General features: G+C 42.3%; 1 protein-coding gene across 6 annotated transcripts in view; it reads left to right on the forward strand.

The window, feature by feature from the left end:
* FSTL4 (follistatin like 4) overlaps positions 1-22579 on the forward strand; it is a 226010-nt gene that overhangs the window by 46367 nt on the left and 157064 nt on the right. For all 6 annotated transcript variants that reach the window (XM_042014623.1, XM_042014627.1, XM_042014629.1 and 3 more), the window contains one exon: positions 21136-21384. In XM_042014623.1, the coding sequence (XP_041870557.1) occupies positions 21136-21384 (249 nt within the window). The remainder of the gene's footprint in view (positions 1-21135; positions 21385-22579) is intronic.

Below are 22579 nucleotides of genomic sequence, written 5' to 3' on the forward strand. Positions count from 1 at the left end.
AGGGTCCTTCTGCCCGCGCAGGGAACACAAACCAACCAATGGGAACGAGGCTGAGCAGGGGCAGGGAAACCCCGTGTCTGTGCCCTCAGGGCCCCTCTCCCAGGGCTACACGGCGGGGGAGGGACCCCAACAGGAGAAGACATAAAATAATTTTGCAGACTTTTCTGAATTTCAGTGGGATAACATTTGCTTACCAAATGCACTGGTTTTGGAGCCTTTCCATACTCATCTCCCTTTCCATACAGCTGTATACATCTTCTCCCTCCCTATATCCAATTGGTTTTCAGCAGCAAGGGATTACATCATTCTATTCACATGGCTTCTGCTGTTGCTGTCTATAAATTCTTGACTGTGACACTTTGACCTGTCCCTCTGGCTTTCAGGATTCCCAGGGAGCCCAGCAGTGAGCAGCTCACATAACTGTATAGATCTGCAATTAAAGCAGTTTCAAATGCAACTAAACACATCAGGAAAACATGTGCATAAACCCTCTATGTTTTTACTGTCTGTTTTTGATGTTTCCTTTTAAGTGCAGTTGTATTCTCCTGAAATGAGTTAACCTGATCATGAAAATGCTGCAAACAAGTCTCACCCATTAACCAGAGCTGATTAAACAGTGGCAAATAGATGCCACAGTCTATCAGGTTTTTGAATACTGTGGGGAAGTGGCTGCTGCACTTAGGAGAATTTTCTTTGACAGCACAATGTTGAATTTTGGCTCAATATTTGCTTGGAAATGTCCTGATCTGGTGCAGAAAGCAGAGTCTCCCAGCTGGGATCATCTTCACTGATGAGGAAACTAATTCTCCATCTACCAGTTGTGCTGTAAGGAAATCCCTATTCTCAGTGTGGATACGTTGAATGGTTTGGGTTGGAAGGGACCTTAAAGATGATCTTGTTCCAACCTCATGCCATGGGCAAGGACACTTTCCTCTAGACCAAGTTGCTCTAAGCACCATCTAATCTGACCTTGAACACTTCCAGGTACAGAGCAGCCACAGCTTCTCCCTCCTAGTTCTTGTTTCCAGGGGCAGGAGCCCTGCCCAAATTACAGAGGAGATGTAACACAAAAAAGATCCTGGGAAATTAATAATTTTCTCTTCCCTCTTACCTATTTCCCTTTTTCACTGAGAAAATGCAACAGTTCTGGCAAAGGCTGGTGCAGCCTCGTCTGATGCTGATAGTGTCTGACGTAGCATTAATGTGGAGTCAGACATGAAAAACAATGCAAGTAGCATTGATTTGTTGTTTTCCAGGTTGGTTAAGTTGCTTCTGATTGAGGAAAGGGACTTAAATATATCTTGGCAGTCTGGAGGGAATACATACAACCAGGAGTTGTGTTTCCACAGATCTTAATGGTGACGCTCCCACACTACTTTCAGGGGATTCTGAAATTATTATTAAGGTTGGGACACCAATAATGCTTCCAGAAAAAAAAAAAAATGGGGTTCTTAGTTTCCCTTGGGTCTCAGTGATCCTTATAGGTCCCTTTCAAGTCAGGATATTCTATAATTCATTGTGGTAGGTTTAAATGCAGCATCTGCTATCCACATTCATGCTTTAACGCCACTGTCATCAAATTCTGCAGTTTACAAATTGCAAATTTTGATTTTTATGTGAGGCAAAATGCAGGTGAAGATGAGCAGAGGTATTAAATGCAGTCTTATATAAATAACCAGAATTCTACACTCTTTTTGAAGGCACTGCTGGTGCTGCTGTACTGCTTTCTGCCAGTATCTGAACATCGAGCTCTGCTGGGCAGGGGGTTGTGCTGAGGCCTCGTGTAAGGGCTGTGATCCCCAGGTGTTCTAAATGGGAAAGGCATTGCAAGGCTCAGGAAGGGAAAGCCTTCATAAGGTGATTCTCAGACAACCCATTTTAGAAGGAAGGGTTTCATGAGTAGAATTGTTTTGTCCCTAAAATATTGTGGATTTAAAAGCTCCAAAAATTTTAAATACAATTTTTTAAAAGGAAAAGTATAAATTTTTCTGAAGTTTCAATTTTTTTGTGCTTCATTTGAAGTGAAAAAACCCTTTTTGCCATGTAACCTGGCTACACCCTGACTCCTGGGAACATCAGTCGGATTAATGTGATGGGGCTGAGGCATGGGTGGGAATAGGTGAAGGAAGGCTGAGTCCTGCTGCTGCATTGCACCTGCTGGTGCTGACGGAAGGTGGGGTGGGGAACCTTCAGTGCTGGTAAGTCTCTGTTCCCTTGAGTTGCTGCCTTGGTGTGCCTCTAGTCATTTTGAGGCAGTATGGAAGAGGATTAGGAATCATGAGCAGGAGGCAATGTACCAGGCAGGGGTGGATGTCCCAGGTGAGCAAGCTCTGGTGAGACAATTCATGTGGTCTGATGTTTGGCATGACCCAGCAGGACTTTGTCAGGGGTGCAGTGTGGGTCCTGGATCCCCTCCAAGGGCTGGTGCTCACCCAAAACATGTAGCATGGGAAGGTCAAGTGTGCATTTGTTCTGTGCTCCGGGGGACAGGCAATGCCAGGCTCCTTACGGTGGCAGAGGAAAACAGAAACGGGTTGTGTGTGCTGGAAAGCATCAATTTTGCTCCCCCTAAAATACAACACTAAAATAAGCCTGGGACTGGAAGCTCAGAGTTGCTGGAGGAGCAGTTGTGTATCCTGGGCTGCGCTCCCTTGTGCTCCTCAAGCAGGTGAGACAGAGCCTGGCTTGTTCGTGGTGGGGGCACATCCAAGTGGGATCAAAATACTTTGTGGAGTAATTCTGATTGTAATTGTAATGAAGGACTTCTTTTCCCCCAGGTGAGTGAGAAGTGCTTCTGTAGCAGGGATGCCTTGTTCTCTCTTGAGCATGATTTTGAGTGACTGTACCATCCATAGCCCTTGAAGAGCCCACGGGGATCATTGCAACACTATCAGCTGTTGTTGATAATGAGGCATCCATTGCTCTGCTGTTCCACATGGCTGTGAGAGGACTTGGGAAAAGATGATGGGATCCTTCAACAGAGAACAAGTTAAGGAATGTTTTAAAACCTTCATGCAGAGATACCCTTTTGTGCCTAAAGGAAGCTGCAGAAGTCCTCTGTTTGGATGTTCAAGTTGGAATACAGGATTTTGGTGGTTTTTTCCGCTGTTTTCTTGACTCGGCCTTAGGCTGTCTAGCTCAGAGAGAAAGATTTTATCAAGTTGCTCATCTTATAAATTTCCTTGAAATTTTTTGCTACTTCCACATATGCCACTCATTTTAACACTCTGTCGGTATAAGGTGGCAGCAGGGTTGCATACACTGTGTTTTCTTAGTCAAGGATAATGTAGTCCAGGCTTTTACTGAGCTTCATGGGCATGTAGTGGTTCAGGTGTTCAGAGAGGCGCTGGAAATGCCTATTTAAATTCTTCGCCAGGTACTGGAATAAAGAAGATAAATCATAAATAAACTTAAATTATGATCTGCCTTCTTTGCAGATTTCTCTCCCCACCTCATGTAGCAGAAAAATCCATGTTGTAAATCCCCTGTGAAGCGCTTTCTGCTGGCAGTTCCCGTGGCTGCGTTAAAGGGATGCTCACTGCCATATTTCAAATCTTGGACACCTTTTATTTTCCTCACACAAATGTGCTCCTGGGTGCAACTGGGAGAGAAAGACAGCAGTTTGTCTAGATGATGCGCTCTGCAAGCTCAGATAAGAATATCGTGTCCTAGAAAAGAAAAGAAAAAAAACGGTAAAAGAGGCCAGTAACTCAGGGATTCTGGTTCCTTCAGATAATATGAAGCATGCTCAGCACACCTGGGGATGGAGACCCATCTCCTGGGAAGCAGTGAAATTAAGAAGTGCTGGTGCTGCTGAAGGTAAGAAAGAGAGATTGAGGTCCTTCGGGTTTTTCTTGCATGAGGCTTCAGCTCTCCGCTGAACTTCCATATTCTGTTCTGAGAGACAGAAGGGAGGAGCTGTGTCAGTGTTACCTCTTGCCACCATACCTGCTCCACTTTGTTGCTGACGTTGTCAGCTGAATCATGGCGGGGGTGGGGGGGCGGGGGGGGGGGTGGAAGCACCTTTTCTTGCTGCTTTCTGCTTACCAGGTTGTGTTTGAAGATTAAATTGGGACGTGTCTCTTCATCTTTGTGCCATGGACATGGATGTGCTGAATCTGCACATGGGATGTAAAAAAGAACTTTTTGACCAAAGATTCAGGCTCTGTGCTCATGCTTTATTTATTTTTTCTTTTGGCACAGCTTAGCCAGACTTGTCAGCTCAGCACAACAGGAAGGAAGCAAAAAAAATCCCTGAAAATCTGGTATTACAGCATTAACTGCAGAAAAGTGGTACTTAGAGTGGTGATGGTGTCCTGGTAAGTGCAGGGTGCTGTGAAACCAGGTGAATTTTCATTAACTCCTTTTACTTTAAGGATTCCTGTTTTCAAGTTCTCATTTGATTTCTGCAGAATTCCTCTGTTGAGAAGAGTTTTTCTGAAGAACAGGAGCTGTAGCCAGACTGTAGGCTTGGCTTGTTTCTAGGTTGTGCATTGCCCCAGTTTAATTCTGCATTTGTGGATAGTATAAGTTATATTATGCCTCTTCAGAGTCTTGCTATGACTAATTGCAGAGGGACTGATGAGACAGAGAATGGATTGGTTGAAAAAGCTGATTTGCGGGTGGGACTTTTGGCAGCCTCATTCCCAATGCCTGACCCTCATGGGATCCCTCATTTCTGTGAGTTTAGGTTTTCCACTGAAAACAGTATACTATGGGTGAGCCTGAGAATGGTGGGACAAAGCAGTCACTATTCCAGCTTTCTTTTGTTTCCATAAGAAATATTGACTGGTTTAGACTGAATGATCAATTAATACCCCGCAGCATGCACACACACTGAATTAATTTGATAATCCCTTGTGTAAAGAAGAATATTTTTTGTTAGTATACAACAAGAAGAAATCATATCCTGTAATGGTAAATGTCATGATATTGATCAAAATTGGCAACAGCATCTCCAAAACTTGTTGCCACTGCTCGATACATTTTTCCTTTCTTTTGCCTTTCATTATAAAGGTACCTTTCAAAACCCACTGCATCACTAAATTTTTCAAGGTGTGGGAATTTTGTTGGTTCTTTCTTCCTTTTTCTTTTTCCTGCTGTTAGTACAAAGTGGTTTGTGCTTGACTGATCATTCCTGGTGAAATCCTGTGTGAAGCAAGCTGTTGGTGGGGCAAGGTGGGGGTACCCAGCTCAGGGAGGGGTTGCTCCATGGCGTAATGGAGCTAATGGCAATACAGCTGTGGGTACATCTGATGTTAAACTACCATTATTTAAACTTTATGATGCGAGAGACTGCCAACTCTCCCACTTGCAGCATATAAATTATGTCAATTGCTCATGCACTTTTTTTAACCCTGATTTCTCTTGAATTATGGATGATAGACAGGGCCAGAATTTGCTTTTAGTGTTCCCTTGTGACTGTGTGTGTGCTGAGTGCACTGAACAATCATAATCTCAGTGTGTGCAGTCAGGGGATGTGTAATATAATTTGGGCTATGACCATATAGCTTGTACCCGTACCATTTAGGGAGTTACGACATCTGAAACTCAGAGCTATTTTGGGGCAGGGTGGGTGCTTTGATGCCAGGTTTGACCCACCGAGGCTGGAAGGTTTCATAGCTGTGAACTCTGCGTCCCTGATGGGTTTTTGAAAGCCAGTGTGATGTTCCCTTTCAAGAGAGTCCTCCGTTGTGGGGATTAGAGCCTGTCTTCCAGCCTTCATTGTGGGGAGGAATAATAGCTCCTGTCTGTAATGAAAATATTATGATTACCATGCTTTGAAGTTTTCCAGCCCAAATGTGTGGCGGTGAAGTGCATTCATCAAGTCATTCACTTAGTTGACTGAATACTCTTGTGTGGGTAGGGAATGGGTTTGCCTGGAGCAAATTAAAGCAGCACACTCCAAAGGTGATAGGGACCTGCCAAGCTGCTGGCCTTGTTGTGATTTTGATTATTGGTACTGCTCCTCTGCAAGGGAAACCTTTTAAAAGGTATCAGTGCTGTGTGTGGATATCGTAGCACTTTTGTAGAAGCAAGTCAAGGCAGTGCTGCTTTTAAGATAATTTCTGCAGCATTTATTGAATAATGTGTGTTTTAAGGTGTACAAACAGCAGGTGGTTTTAAATTATATGGGGCAGCTACAAACAGTGTCTGCACTCCTGTTGCTGCATCTGGATTCAACATTAAATTAAGACTCTTTTTTTTCTTGCTTAAATATGAAGAAAGCTTCACTCCCTGGCATATTGATTTTACAAGCATTAGCACTTTAATCAAACAGCTCTGAAGTGTTGCACTTCATTAACTGATCGTTAGGAGGAAAGTGCAAACTGTTTGCATTCGGTGAAGCCTGTCCTTGCTGATGGCACTCGAAATGCCCCGTGCTGGAAGACATTAGGCATGAGTCGTGCTTGGAGTGGAGGCAGCAGAGCTCAGAGTTGTGGAAATGGCTGGGTGGAAGAAATGAGTGTAGTCAGGTGTTGTGGCAAGTGTTACTACAGGAGAACCCACAGCACTGTCAGGCAACAGGCTGCCCAGGGCAGTGGTGGAGTCACCATCCCTGGAGGGATTTAAAAGACATGTAGATGTGGCACTTGAAGACACAGTGTAGTGATGGACTTGGCAGTGCTGGGGGAACAGTCAGACTTGATGGCCTTGGGGGCTTTTCCAACCTAAATTTTTCTATGATTCTGTGATTTCACAGAAAAAGTCTTCTAGGCTTGTGAAGCCGTACAGAAGCAAATCCTGGTTTAGCTCAGAGGAGATGGAGATGGGATGTAAAATTCTTTTATGTGGCCAAATGAATCCTCCTGCAGATCCTTTTGCAGAATGAGGTCCTGCCATAGAAGCTCATGCAGCAGGACCAGCCAGCAGGAGCCAGTGGGAGTCTGGGCTGGACACTGCTTCCAGCTCTGCTGCCCACTGCTGCACATCAGGCTTCTGTGGGCACTTGGCTGCCAATATTACATTTATTATACTGTAATACTATTTACACGCATAATTATGAGGTCTTATTAATAGCAAGCATTGTATAATGAACGCTTTTACAAATAATGACTTCATGATGTTGCCTCATTGCTTTAAAAGTGGCTAGAACATTACCTTATTAGAGTAATGTTTAAAATCTGAAGTATGCCATCAAAGTTTCATTTCCTTTAATATTTTCCTTATCCTCCTGTTTTCTTCTTTTTCTTTCCACGCATCTATTTTTGACATTTTGGCATATGCAGACAGTCACCAATAAGATATACTTACCAAAAGTACTGTGGAAGCATTTCCAAAGTATTGAGCCGTGTCTCTTCACAGCTGCAGTCTGTCACTGGCACACATACATGTAAAATACTGTTATGAGACCATTTAATTGGTGCAGTTCATTAAGAGAGGAGAGAGGGGTGCCTTCTTTTCCCTGCCAAGAGCCATGTGGTCCCCAAGATGCTTTGTGAGCACAGACCTCTCTGAAGAAAATCCCTTAATCCTTGGGTGAGCAAATATGATAGGAACGTTCTGTGCTTTGTTGTGTGCTATGATCTAATTGAGATTTAATGCATTCTGTGATGTCCCTGCTGTGGACTCCCTTTGGACCCTCTGGTACAAAACTCGGTGTTGGCAGGTTTTTTTCTGTATCCCAATTTATGCCTTCCAAGACTTTCAGGCTTTTTTTTTTTTTAATTTGCACATGTGGAATAGTTGTGCTGGGAGAGATGCCCAGGAAGGCAAGAAATGAGATCCTTGGTTTTCCTCTCAAAAAACAGTATTTGCTTTAAGAGTATTGAATTATGATTCTTTCATACTCCCATCCCTCTGTTTAATAATTACGTATTTGCTACTGATTGTGTTAGATACATTTGCACCTCACACAGTGGTATCTACTCCCACAGCAATTTTTCAGTATAAATTCAACTGGAATTGCCAGTACAAATGTGTGTAACAAATCCAGCAGGAGGAAGTTTTGGACAGCTTTTGGGGCCCAGTAGCTCTCGTCTCACAAGGGAATTCAAACCCACAAAGCTGTCTCCTGTCCCACATTGTGCCTTTCCTTGCTGATCAGGGACACACACTGGGTTTTGACATAAAATATCCAAGAAAAATGGTCGTTCTCCTCACCCCTGAATTCCATCCCTGTGAATCCAAGCGCTGTTTCTAATGGAGAGACATTTACATGGGAAGAGATGTTGTAATTTTTAATTGTTTTATATGTTTTAGCCACTAAAGTGGGCATTGTTGAGGCAAATAAGACTTTAACTCAGTGAACTTTGGGAAACTTGACTGCAGTTCAGGATCACTCCTGCCATCACACAGAGAGCAATTTGCCTTTTTCTCATTTTCCTTTTTCATCCCCTCTCCCCTCCTTGCCAGCTGGTCATTCACTCTATTTCACTGTGAGACCCAAGGGGTTTTTTTTTTATTGACAGTCTCAGACCTCTTTCTCCCCCAAATGGGCACTGTGCATGTTCTTCCGCCTGAGTAACCTGGAGGCAGCGATTTAGCGCCTGCAGGTCATGTTGGAGTCGGTAAATCACCCTCCAGGATCCCTGTGGGGACCTGCTCTGCAAAGGCAGCTCCCATTGGTGTCAGTGAGGATTATGAACATTAATAGTTGGCAGCTCTGGTTTGTCCATTAGGTAGACACAAATATTTCCATTGAGAAATGCAAGTTTTTAAGTCAAAGCTGTGCTACATTATTTAGTGCAGAAAATTTTCAAATAACACCTTTTTCCCTTTTTTTTTTTTTAACATGAGTTCTATATCGTGAAAAACCTCAGCTTGTAGCAGCTCTGAAGTTGTTTGAATCTCACATGCTGGGTGTTAATGGGAACAGGAGCAGCTGAACACATGCACATCAATAGGAGACTCGGAAGCATAAAAATTGAATTCTCTCCTGCCTTTTCCTTTCCTATAGAGAAAATAGGCCCCATTAGTACAGAAAGCTTTGGCAAGGTGGTATTTACAGTCCAAGGCTGGAAAGCAGCTGCCATCCCCAGTGTGTTGTTCAGCAGAGGACTTCACTTTTCATTGCTGCCAGTAATCCTATTTACTGTGAGCACAAAATGCCAGCTGGATTTTGGCTGCTGGATGTGATGTTCTGTTATGAATGGGTTGAAGTAGTTTTGTGCTGCAGTGGGTCTGATGGAGCCACACATGGGGACGCACTGCCCAGCCATAGATGGGAACTGTCAGCCTTTTCCAAGCCATGGTGTGATGGGAAGAGCCAGGCAGGAGGGGATCAAACACAATTTTTGTCTCTAAAGCAAATGTTTTTGGAAGTGAACTTTTTTCCCCAGGCATTTCCAGTCATCCCTGCCATGCTGCTCGTGTATTTCTTTTGCAAGCTTTGGGCTCTTGTACTGCTGTACTGAGCTGCAGAATATTCCAGCACGCCAGACTGGCGGGGAGGCATTGGCAGGTCCCGGATGGGATCTGCAGAGTGGGGGGACCTGGGTGTGTTGTCAAAGGGCAGTACCAGCTGCTTCTCTGCTGATAAATTCATCACTTGAGCTCTATGTGCTTATGGAAAAGAGCTGTGTCCTTGGCATAGGATGTTCCTATTTACTATTTGTATGTATGTATGTATTTATTTATTGCCTTTACTCCTGTAGAGTCAAATGTAGTGACTCTCACTGCTTTTTTCCTTTCTGGTCAGTCATCCAAAGAGATTGGTGGAAACACTGCCCCTCTTTCCTTTCTTTTGGTCTGATTCATCATTGCCTTGTTCCCTCCAAGCTGCCTGAGAGCTCTGTGTGCTGATCCAAAGGGACAAGTGGCAATGACAGAGACTGGAGTGACAGACCACGGAGTTTCTTGAATTGTCCCCCCTTTTTACAATGAGGAGATTTACTTCATTTTTCTAAGGCATCAAGGAAGGAGCTTGAACTATAAGCTGGTAGAAAAGCCCAGTTCCAGTCTCCTATCAAAAATATGGTGCCTACCTGTTCTTGGCTCGTGCCAGGCATCTCATCTCTCCGCTTTGAACTGGTGCCACTGGTTTTCTGGGGTTTTCATGGCATTCACCATCTCACCTGTGTTCAGATGTAACCACTGTCTTGAGCTCCCAGGTGTCTGTGCTCACCTTGTGCTCCTCTCTTGGTGTAGTTGTGCCATATCCATGTGGGTCAGCCCAACAACATGCCCTGCACCAAAATGCCTTTTGTTCTGTTCCCTTTCTTAAAGGAATAAAAAGCCCCATAATGCTGCCTTTGCCCAGTGTACTCTGATGTTGATGACTGATGATTGTTCCTAATTCCAGCTTTTTATCCCAAGCTTTTCCTCTTCTGCTATTAAATGTGACCCTCTTGTTTCCTTTTGGTACCTTTGTATTTGAAGGGAAACAGTGTTCAGTTGATTTTATCAGTTGTTGCTATTTTTATTCAGTGTACAGAGCACTTTCAAAGGGAAGGGAGTGAATACATGTACTCTTATTTTACATCGACCCTTTCAGATCCAGCTCTCCCCACGCTTTCCTGGTGTGGGTGACTGAGGAGTGCTCCCACACTCCTCAGGCTGCTGTCTTTGTTTGGCAGCAGGATAAATCCTGGATGGACTCTTTGCATGGCTGTGGATGAGCACTGATGCCATGGAAAGGAAAAAGCTCATTGTGGGGTGAGGGGAAGGGGCTCTGCCCTCCTGGGTAATTTCCCAAACCAGATGCCCAGCTGTACAAACTAAGAAAATTCTGATTAAATTAAAACTGTTTGAAACAAAAATACAGCCATTGCAGAAACCCCTAATCAGTTATGGATTTTTATGTATTTTTTTATCTCCTCTTAATTTTTCTTTTTAGATTGTGAGTTTCAACCTGAAAACCCAGTGATATATTCTACTCCTAACAATAAAAAAAAAAATCAGCTAATCTTAGCATTTTGGTACTAATGCTCCATTTCTGCACTGATACCTTCAGAGCCAGTTTTAACATTATATGAAGTTTAAAGGCTTTTCACTTTCAAAATAGCTTTTTAGTAGGTTTTTTTCATCTTACTGTGTTATCCTTTCAGTAGTTTTGGTAGCCAATAACTCTTCCATCAGGTAAATGCACTTCAAAATGCTTTCTTCAGCACAGAGCAAATACAGAGAGAGTAAAAGGTTTGTAATGCAGGAGAAATGGCATTAATTCTGCTGTCCTTTGTAGAAGAGCACAGGGAAAAGTAACTGCTGGAGGGTAAGTGGGGATAAAAAAGATGTCTTTTTGTTGAATTTAGGAGTTTAAGATGTTGATGCATATACTTAACACTGCTTGGTGCAGGTTGGGGTGATGTGGCAGGACTGGGAAAAGACTGTGAAGGTGTACTGGGCTATTTACTTCAGGAGTAGGAAGTGATCTTGAAATCTCATATTCAGAGGAGATAAATCTTTAATCACAGTCAGGGTAATTTCCATTATTGATGCAAAAGTGAAATTCTCAGGGAGGGGGTGAGAAATAGATTTGCCCTGGGGAGAGAGCCTCAAAAGGCTGGGTATTAACAATGGCTGTTAGGTCTGACGGGCACTTGCTGACAGACTCAAGGGGTTTATCCTATATGAGATGAAGGTTTCCATGTGTTAACATTGTCTTCAGATGGAGTTAAAGAAAATGGTGTGTCCACAAAATACCGGTGTTCTGGAGTTTCATGGCGTGCTGGATTAGACAACAAATAGAAAATTAAACAAGTGGAGAATTACAAAAGTAGCACTAGGTGCACAAGACATGCATGCAGTTGCTTTAAAAATAGTGTTTCTCCTTATTTCTTAGTCTTGGAACAGAAATTCATTAACAATAACAGAGAATGGGAAAGAGGATTGCAAATTGTTATTGATCGGTGTTGGCCTGTGGAGATGTTTTGGTCTGGTTTCAAGCTCCTGGAGCATATCCTGCTCACGCTCACTGACCAGCACTGAATTAAACCCTGGGACACTGCAGTCTCTTGTGCTAGAGCAAGGGGAACTGCTGGGGCACATCTGGAGTCAGGAATTTGGGGGGGATGTTCGTATTTTTTTAATATATGTTGGTAACATTGCAATTAAAAGCAACTTGCTCTGCCCAGCCATGCACACACCTGAGTGCAGCTTTTGCTCCATGGCTTGGCTTGAGCAATGATCTGAGAACAACCTTTGAGTTGCTGAGCAGATGCCACCATTGAGCAGAACTGGGTTCATTTTAGGGTTATCTGCAGTCTCAGTGCAATATGTACATTTGTCTTCATGACTGTCCCATTGGAAGATGTTGAGTTTATTTGGATTTGCTATCATTCAAATGTGTTTTGTTCCTGAGTTTTTATGAACCATAACAGACAAGCACTGCATAATGTATATAGAGAACATTTTAAAGGCACATCCTGTTCTTACTAATTTTTAAAGGCAATCCCAAGGTGGGATGCAGTCCTGGACATGCTGCCAGCAGTGTGCCTCACATGTCGGCCTTGCACCATCCCTGGAAGTGTTTAAGGCCAGGCTGGATGTGGCTTGGAGCAACCCAGTCCGGTGGAAGGTGTCCCTGCCCATGACAGGGGGGTTGTAACAAGATGATCTTTAAGGTCCGTTTCAACCCAAACCATTCTATGATTCTAGGAAAACTATTTTATAAGATATCCTTTCTTCTGTGTCCCAATGCAGATATAAAACATCTTTCTTCAGTATTTGTGTGATTGTTATTCTCCCCATAATGGACCTATTTGGCTCCTGCCTCACACTTGGGCTATATGGTAACGCTCCGGCACTCATAATCGGTGAGGCTCTAAGGCATCTAGTTGGGAAAACGTAAATGAAATGTCTTGGGGAAAAAAATGTGAAAAGACACTGTGCAGCCTCAAATGTTTCAAGCTGGAGGTTTATGCTGATTTAGGTGTGATGCAGGAGGGGCACTAATCCTTTTGCTGGGGCTGCTCCTCAGTCAAGGAAAGTGTCCATGAGTAAAATACAAGTTTTGCTTTACCCAGGAGAAAAAACCACCCAAACACAAAACACCTGCACTAATACAAATCCCATTACAACTAAATAGCTTTAATATTTTGTCCCCTTTTATTTCCAGGAAATGTCAACTTCTACAGAAAGGCATCAGTTCTCAGAAACAGACTCACAAAGTGAATCCAGTCCCTAATTTTCATTCAGAGCTGTCTGCCTTCCTTTATGTGTAGTAGTAAATGACAGAAGTGTTGCAAGTTGTACATAGATGCAACTATTGATAGATTCCATCTGGAAGCTTTTACCCTTGTAAATTAATCTGCTTGGGATGAAGGGACAGGAGAAGGAAGTGACAGTAAAAGACTCTATAGATTCATTTTCTCAATACACCTGAGTTGTTCTTTGAAATTACCATCCTAAAGATTTTTTTCCCCCTTCATAGTATGGTCTACCTTATCTCCAGTGATGGGATCAAGCAAGGAGGGCAGATTTAGATTAGATACTTGGAAAAAAATCTTCCCTGTGAGCATGCTGAGGCCCTGACACTAGTTGCCCACAGAAGCTGTGTCTGCCCCATCCTTGGAAGTGTTCAATGCCAGGCTGGATGGGGCTTGGAGCAACATTGCCTAGTGGAAGGTGTCCCTGCACATGGCAGGAGGTTAGAACAAGATGAGCTTTAAGGTCGGTTCCAACCTGAACCATTCTGTGATCCTGTGATTTAATTACTTTATATTGAGCTTGTAGCCACTGCCAACCTCCATCCTTTTCTATCTCATGTTTCTACCTCTTAATACAGCTTTGGGCTGAGTTTAAACAAAGCTTTAAAGATGTTCATCAAGAACATGTCTTCATTTGTAAGGTTGAAGTGTGTGATATGCACCTCTTAAAGAAAAGGAAATGCTTCTGGAAGTGCTGACACTGTGGTGACACTAATGGAGGGTTCTAACCTGTCATGGTGAAACCTCCTGCAGTGGCATTTGAACAGTTTGGTGCAAGTCAGATGATTTTTTAATTTATGTAGAGCTGAATTCAAGAGTAGTGTAATAAGGAAACTGAATGGGTATTAATTATAAATATCTTCCAATTAAAAAGAGATAATCAGGATAATGTTCTTTTTTTTGATACAAACACAGTGATGAGCTGTCTTTCTGCTTCTGTTCTTGGGCCTCAATGAGCATTATAAACTGATGTCTGAATGAGAAAATAAGTAGGAAAATAGAAAGGTCTATCTATCCAATCTGAAATAACATTATGTTTGTGCATATATAAGGGTAAAATAGGCATACAATAAAAAAATTTATTTATTTTCTGATAAATGGTCTTATCACAAAGTAGTGAGTGAAAAAATAGAAATGAAGAGATTTCTGTGAGACTGAAGAATGCTCCTCAGATGGGACCTAGGTGTCTTTTGGTTTTGAACCACTGATAATACTACCAGATGTTTTTACATAGGTGTTGTAAGTGATGGCCAGGCATGTTCCCTGCCATTGCAGCATGTCCCACTACACTTAGTTTATCCATTTCACCCTCCTCCAAGTAGAAATTATCCAAATGAGGGTAAAATTGTGAAAATTGTGGAATCAGATTTTGAAAAGTAGGTGGAAGCGAGAGACTTCTGCTTGGTTCCAAGGAGCTTTGGGGGCAGCTGTGCAAAGGTCTCTGGGTTCATGGTGATGGTGGAGGAGCCAGGGGAGGTGTGAGCATCTTGTGGGGGAAAGCCTTGGGTTGTGTGTCCAGGAGGAGAGGGGAGCGGGGAGCAAACCAAAGGCAACATCCATGGCCAGATTTAATGGTTAACAGCTGGGAAAGATCCAGGCTGTTCAGCTTCCCTTCAGGAGCTCCACTGGTAATGTAATTGGAGAAATCGACATGAAAACAGGCAAGCCATCTATAGTTATTTTATTATTGGATTGTAACCTCCCCCTAGTCTCTGTCACAAGAATTTCACTGAAGGAATAGCATAAAGATACATGACACAAAGGATAAAAGCCCACTGAAAACAAGGAAGGGAAGCCGGGCTGGTCCTGAGAGTAGGAGTGAAGAAATGGGACAGACACAAGATTCATGAGCAAGATTAAAGGCAGCAAGACTGATTTTGAGCAGTGACCCATGGGAATTTTATTGCCTTCCTTCCAAAGAATCTATTCATTTGATATGGAGTATCATACCAAAGGAACCAAAGTATTAATGTGATCTATTCCCTCCAGATCTGAGACTGTAAATTTTCAGCCTTTTTTTGGGCTGTGGAATACTGAGAAAATGAAAACCACAATCAAGTAAAATACATGTGAGTGCACATGTGCACGTGCATAAGCACATTGCTACTATGCTTCACTGGGTTTCTCACAGCACTGGAAATATGGGTGCCCAAGGAAACATTGAATTAAATCACAGAATCATGGAATGGTCTGGGTTGCAAGGGACTTTAAGGCTCGTCTTGTTCCAACTCCTCTGCCGTGGCTGGGTATACCTTCCACTAGACCAGGTTGCTCCAAACAGTGTCCAGCCTGGCCCTGAACATTAATCCTTCTGATAAATGCAGGAAATATATTAATCTTCTGCTAAAATTGTGCTGTTTCTTGTCCAGCTGGTTGTGAGGACCTGCTAAGCAGCTCACAAACGCAGGGAGAGGTGTGATGCCAATGAGGACTGCACAAATTTATATTTGTGTCTATACTTGCTGCACAGGAGTAATGTAGTAAAATTGCCTTCAGTGTGCAATACCTATCAAAGATAAATTAAGATAAACATTTAATAGAGAGCAATTCTATGAATTGCCTCTTTGTCAGCTCTTTTGAGAAGAGAACAATCAGGAAAATTGTGCATGGTAAAGTTGCATGGCAAGGATCTAAATATATATGGTCTCATACCTGGGTTGGTGTTCCTTCCTCAGTAATCTCTGTGTATGTTTTACATAGTTTGGATCTTTTCATCTCTACGTGTCTTTTGTCTCTTTTTTCCTGTTAGTACCCTCGCAGACCACAATACCATCCAAAAATAATATTTGATTAAGCTTTTGATCTCATAGTGGTTAGATGGATTTGAAATGGGGAAAAATTAGGCTAATCACACTAAGAATAGCATAGTTACTTCTGATTTTCAAATGCCTTTTCATGATATGACCTCCAATGGTTTTCAGAGTTCTAACCGATACAGAAGGTAACATTAGTTCCCATTTTCAGATGTAAAAATTGATACAGAAAATTTTTCTATAGTATTGAGTGCTTCCTTGGTGTTGTTTGCAGAATAACTGCTTGCTGTTATTGAGCTTCTGCTGAGCAACTACAATTTGTTTTCATTTGATATTAAACTGCAGAGACAGATTAAGCAGTTACCTTCATTGTGGTGTCCTTGGTGCAACTATTTGTCACAACCCTTCTTTCCAGAGTCTATTTTCCTTTCCTTTTGGGGTTGGTTTTATTTTTTAAAACTCTGTGAATCCTCCTGAAATCACATGACTGTGTGGGAAGTCTTGCTAACTTTTGTTGCGAGGAGGATTTCCGTATTATCCTGCCTTTTGTTTCATGTAGAGCCTTTAATATGGTGAAATGATTGATTCTCTGTCTTCCTCTTCCAAGGCTGATGTGTCCCTCTCCATCCTGCTCCAAAATGTGCACAAACACACAGAGTCGTCTCGTGCATCTCGAAAGAAAATAGTTTGTATCTGTAGCAATCATATGGTTGAAACATATTTTATTCTCTGTGTTATTCTCCAGGACAAGTCACCATTTTTGCTTTATAACAGAGACAATGAAATTGCTGTTGCCTTGCCCAGGTGATTTACCACGGCTTCTCTGCCTCTCCACTCTCATGTCAGGCATGCAGTGAAAAACCCAGAAGCTCAAGAGCAGACAATTATGAAATTCCTGCTTTGTTTCCTTTCTTACTGTATTGTGGCAGCAGCAACAAATGCAGCACACAATTTGCTTGCTGATCATAAGCCAGGCTCAATATGCAGCTCAACTTTGGTTGCTTCCAACCATGAGGTACTCAAGATCTACTTAAGATGTGCTGTTAAGGAAGGTTTAGGAAGCTGTGCTGCAGCATCTGACTTTGTGTCATCAGCAAAAATGAGTTTTGGCAAGGGAAGTGTGTGGCTGTGTATAATCTGTGTGTGAATAGATGTATGTAAATACACACTTGAACTATACATCTGTGTGTATCACTGTCATAGAGTTTGATTTTATTTTTATTTTAATGTAACGCTTGTAAGGTGCAGCATTGCCTTGGAAGGACTTGGTACAGAAGCTTCCAGTTTCAGTCATATATAATTAAAATTTCTAGTTTTAGCCCTGGCTCTGATGTAATGTCTGAACTTCTTCCTTCAGCAATAAACCTGGATGCCCAGCTGCCTGCTGGAGCTCACTGTTACTTGAGGGCAAAATCGCTTTTTACATGTAAAGGTAGTAATTTACACTTCTGCTATAAATGAGCAGTGATATGATAGAGCTGTTTGGTTTTTGAGTTTGCTATCTGTGGTGGGTTTGTCTGGTTGGTCCTAAGTGAAACCAGTACTTGTCCTGAACCCAACCTTCCTTTGGGAGTTTTGAGGAAGTAAGGAATAGGTTTGTATTTGGGAGTGAAGAAAAAAAAGCACGTGAGCCTTAGTTTGATCTGTAACACATTTAGTGGTGTGCAAAAGGTAGATGAGGTCCTTGTCTGTAAGAATTAATGAGCCGTTAGAGGATGTGCATTCTCCAGCGTGGCAGGAACATCTTAATTTCCTCATTAAAGTCTTTGAGATGCAGGCAGCCTGTTAGCCAGCCTTATGAAATTCCTGAACTCAGTTATTTCCTTCCTGTACCAAACTCTTGTCAGTTTTCCACTGGAACTCCAAATTTCTCAGGGGCAACTGAGAGCTAATTTGAAAAGTCAAGTGTGTTCATGGATGTATGAGACTGGGCTTCCTCTGTCCATCCTTCTGGCTTTAATACAGTGTAACACCTCAGACTCTAGCCATGTTGAGTATAGTTAATCAGTGTTGAAGAGTGGCTTGTTTTGCAAGATGATAAATTTTTAACCTATGTAAATTACTTTCTTTGCAACTAATAAATTGAATAAATTATGCCTTTTCCATGCAGTACAGTGGGGCTCATAAATACTTTGTGCAGGTAGTTGGTAGTTTCACTTGATTACCTTTCCCATTTCTGTTTTTGATAATCCTTGTAAGAGTGAGGAATTCAGACACTTTTAATAGTTCTAAAAAAAAGCAGTGGAAGGCATGTTTCATGCCTGTGAGGTGCACACCAGTGTCCTGCCTGTGGGATCCACCTTGATGCAATCAAGGAAAGTCCTTTTCCCTGGCTCCTGGTGCTGCTCCAGATTAATTAGTTACTTGGATAAAGATAACAGTGCTTGTACAGTCAAACACTTCCTTTCCTCTCCATTTACACTGCTCTGTTCTGTTTCACACCCTGTTGCTGTCCTTGCTGGGCAGAGGGTCCATTGGTACAGCTGAGTGAGCTTGTGGGGAACTTCAGTTCTTCAAAGGATTATGCAAAAGATAATTGCATTAAAGAGCTGCTGTCAACATTACGGGGTTCTGGCAAAGAAAACCCATGTTAGCACTCTGCTTGCAGACACACAGATTTCAGAGGACTTGGACTAGGAGAAGTACATCAGGATTCCCGAATACTTGAATATTTCCTTCCTGGCTGTTCGAGGGGTATCTTTCTTATCTCCTTACCAAACTAATCTGTTTAACCAGGAGTTGTCTGTCCGGGAACACAGAGTAAATTAAACTCTGAACAAAATGGATAAGGCATAAATATAGCCAGGGTTTCTGGGGTTTTTCCAAAGTAACCAGGATGGATGAAGGAAAGAATAAGTATTTTATATTTTTTTATAAGCTGGTTCTAATAAAAAAGTTTGTCTTCAGTTATGCAAATTTTATATTAAAAATCAAAATACCAAAAATACTTGAGTCTCCTAAGAGCGTTTTTGCTGCTGTCAGGGCAGGGTGCAGCTGTCACCTGCTCAGATGTGACCTGGTGCATTAAATCAGAGCAGGCCACCTTGAATGAGGAGGCAGCAATAACATTCAGTGAGATGCGTGACACAGTCCTTGGCTGGTGCAACCTCTGAGAGATCAATTTTTAGTGATCAAGGCAGCCCACAAAGGTCTTTGCTGTAGTTTTACCTCAATTACATTTATACAGATAATAATAGCTCCTGAATCTTGATTTTTAAATAGCTCTCATATCAACAACAGTCTCCAAAATATGTCTTTTGAGGCACATTGAGATGGAAAAGGCAAGTGCCTGTACAGATGCAGGTCCTGCCACTGAGAGGAACAGGATGCTTGACCAGAGCTTCCTCATGTCTTCATGCTTTGGGCTGCTCTGATTTAGAGCAGGTGCTAATACAAAATATGGCCTTTACAGATCTCCCTGAGGTCACAAATTTCCATTTCTGAGGATAATTTGCAAAACTTCTGGAACAATTAGTAAAGTAAGTAAAGAATAGTCAGATACTCTTTCCACGGACTGTACTTTTTGCACTGCTCAGAGATGCTTTGACCTTCTAGTTTATTACAAGTCAGGAAAAGTCAATATTTCTTAGCTTGCCAAGTTGGAGGAATTTTAATGAGTTATTGAGTCAAATAGTTAATCCTCCAATAACAGACTTTTTTTTCCCTTTTAGATTTACAGTGATAAAAACAAAGGCTTATTGGGGAGGAGGAAAAATGGGGTTTTGTTAGGAACTCTTGCTTGTCTCTGTGCACATGCTTTAACCCCTTGACCATGAGTAGATGAAACAGAGCTTCAACACGGAGGCATTTTATATTGGCATGAACTGCTGGGCAGGCAGGGGCTGTGTTGATGTTAGCAGGGAATTTAACATGATAAAATGGGATTGAAGTAGCTGGTACTGATGCTCCTCACTCCTTTTACATGGGATGAGGTGCAATGGATGAGATCTGGTCTGTGCTCCTACGCTGAACTGTTTGGCTGCTGGAAAAGTCTGTTAAGGGGAGAGCCCTGGGTGCTCCAGTTGTTGCAGGATGTGTTCCACTGAGTGCTGCAGCACATCTGGAGTAGTGCTTGCACTTGAACATCCTCTGAGAGCTGACACAACCAAAACCTTTCCAAGAGCCAAACCTGCATGTGGTAAATGTAGAGAAAAGGGATTTGCTTCCAAACCATCTTGCTGGTCCAGACTGAGTCCCTGGCTCAGGGGCAGCCAGTGTCTCTGGCTGTTGGAAGGCTGTGCAAGGCTGGCAGTGGGTTTTGGACAAGGAAATGCTTATTCCTGCTATAATTATGCCTTTTGCAATTCCGCTTTGTAATGCTCAACTTGGTGTACTCCAATTAACATAGAATAATCTAATTTCCTGAAACTCTCTTCGTTGAGTGTAATGCTAATTATTGCTCTGAGTGGCTTTTTTGGAAGCACCCTGTCCTGTGTGAATTATAGTAATGTTCTCCGTAAGCCTTTAAGTGAGGAAACTTCATAAGCAGAAAATGTTACAGCACAATGGCAGCTTCCTTACCCTTTTAATAGTATCAAACAGCAGATAGCACAGTAATATTCAGAATATCATATCCAGTGAATTCTTAAAAGTAGTAGAAAGTTATTTTTCACTATATGTCATTACTCAGAGTGTAGGAATAGGTACCGATGGTCGTTTTTACAATGACTAGCATTTTCCCATAACATTCCCTTCACTGTATTCAGTAACATTCCTTTCAGTAATGGTCTTTCTTGGGGGTTATTTTTTCAAAAGCTTTCAGCAGTTTTTTGTCTGAGCTTTCCTTGAAACCTGTGTGAATTTTAGCTTGGAGGATACTCCGCTTCTGGGTGGAAGCTTTAGACTCCCAGGGTGGGAGTTGGACTCTAAATGTGGACGGGAGCTGAGTGCTGGCACTTGGGCACTTTGCTGAGTTTTGTGGCTGGAGTAGTGTAGGGTTTCAGAATTGCTTTCTGAATGTAACTCACAGTCAAAGTGTGAGCACGGAAGTGCTCTCACTGGGTTTTATTCTAGGCTCTAGCATCGTGAAGAGCTAAAAGAACAGAGGGCCATGTGTCCACCACTTTCCAGTAAAGCACTTCGAGCACATGCTCAGTGTTGTGATAAGGGAGAGCTGGACGTCTGGGAGTGCAGATCTGAGCACTCCCTTCAAGCTGCTGCTGTTCAAAGGGGAGCATTTTTTACCTCCAAAACCTTTGTCGCTTCTGCTCCTGTCAGGGCTGTGGTGCTGCAGCAGCCACGTGTGGTCTGTTGAGGCAAATGTGGCTCACGATGGCATTTTCTGCTCTTCCCAGTGCTCTATGGACAGGATGGTCTGCATGCATCCTGTGAGAAGAAGTACTGCGGGCGGGGCAGCAAGTGTGTCGTGAACAGGGACACGAACCAGCCTGAATGCAGGTGTGTCGAGGATTGCAAGTCCAGCTACATGCCCGTCTGTGGATCTGATGGCAGGTTCTATGAAAATCACTGTCAGCTGCATCGAGCCTCGTGTCTGCAGAGGAAGAAAATCTACATTATCCACAGCAAGGACTGTTTCTTCAAAGGTAGGCCATTGTTGAAAATAAATACTTCTGTAGAGCTTTCATCACTTGTCGTAATCCTCGTAAATGGCTGAATGGCATGTTTTATTTCTAACAGCTAAATTTTTCAGGGATGATTTATTCCAGGACAGCAGAGAACATACACAATGTTTTATGCAGCTATTAAGCCCCTGAGTGCCATCACCATGCAAAATGTAATCATACCGGGAACTGGTAAATAATTAACATCACTGTATGCATTGTGTGCACTGTAGGTGTGCTGCTCAGTACTTTCAGCTGCCAGTGTAATAACTTTTTACAATCCAATTCGTTTGAAAAGGCTTTGAACAAGACAAAGATGTTCAGAAAAAGTAGATGGTATAAACAAAATTTTGCTGCAACATTAAGAAACAAAAACCTAGTTAGGCAAATGACAGGCAAAAGAAAGGATCTGTTTAAATGAAATTAGAGGAGTGGGGACAGATGTTAAATAACTTTATAGACAGTTCTGGTTACCAGTGGCATGCATACATCGGGAGCTCTTCTACCAGTTCAATAGCAAATTTCTTTGTCATCATTGCACCAAATCCAGTCCATGTCTTTCCCATTAATATTTTGTATGCCATGTACCATCCTGTCATCAAGAGAGACTGCAGGAGTAGGAGCGTGTGATAAAATGCCAGGGAATGGAAGAAGTTGTAAATTATTTTACTTGAAAGCTCATTGTCAAATATGACTCCATACACCTACAGGAATATTTAGGTGGGTTGTTGCAAGTATATTCAGTGACATTTACGTGATCAAATATGAAAATAATTCCTTTATCTTCAGTTCACTTAAGCCCCCAAGGAGATTGGCTGTATATAGAGCTACCCATCACTAGTTCTTCTTTACTAACATGATGCTAGAAGAGCCTGTTTAAGAAACAGGAGCCCATTTGAAGAGTCTCATTAATATGTCCTTGTGATACCCATTGGAGATAGAAAAGCATTGTTCTTCTTGTGTCTTGGGGAAGACTTGGAGACTGTGACAAAAATTTTTCCAGAGGTATGTAGGCACTGCTTTGCAGGGCATTGTGAAGTCTCATTTGTTTTGAAGATCTGGATGTAGAGAGGACAACACAGCTGGTCAGAGCATTGACTTGGTGAACACCCTGGGTTAGTTAGTCACAGGCAGCCTCTAAATTTACCAAAGCGGGTAATTAGAATCAATAGACCTT

This window comes from Corvus kubaryi, unplaced genomic scaffold (assembly GCF_017639235.1).
Source record: "Corvus kubaryi isolate FWS band 111438036 unplaced genomic scaffold, C.kubaryi_AGA036_p1.0 split2-37374, whole genome shotgun sequence".
Taxonomy (NCBI): domain Eukaryota; kingdom Metazoa; phylum Chordata; class Aves; order Passeriformes; family Corvidae; genus Corvus; species Corvus kubaryi.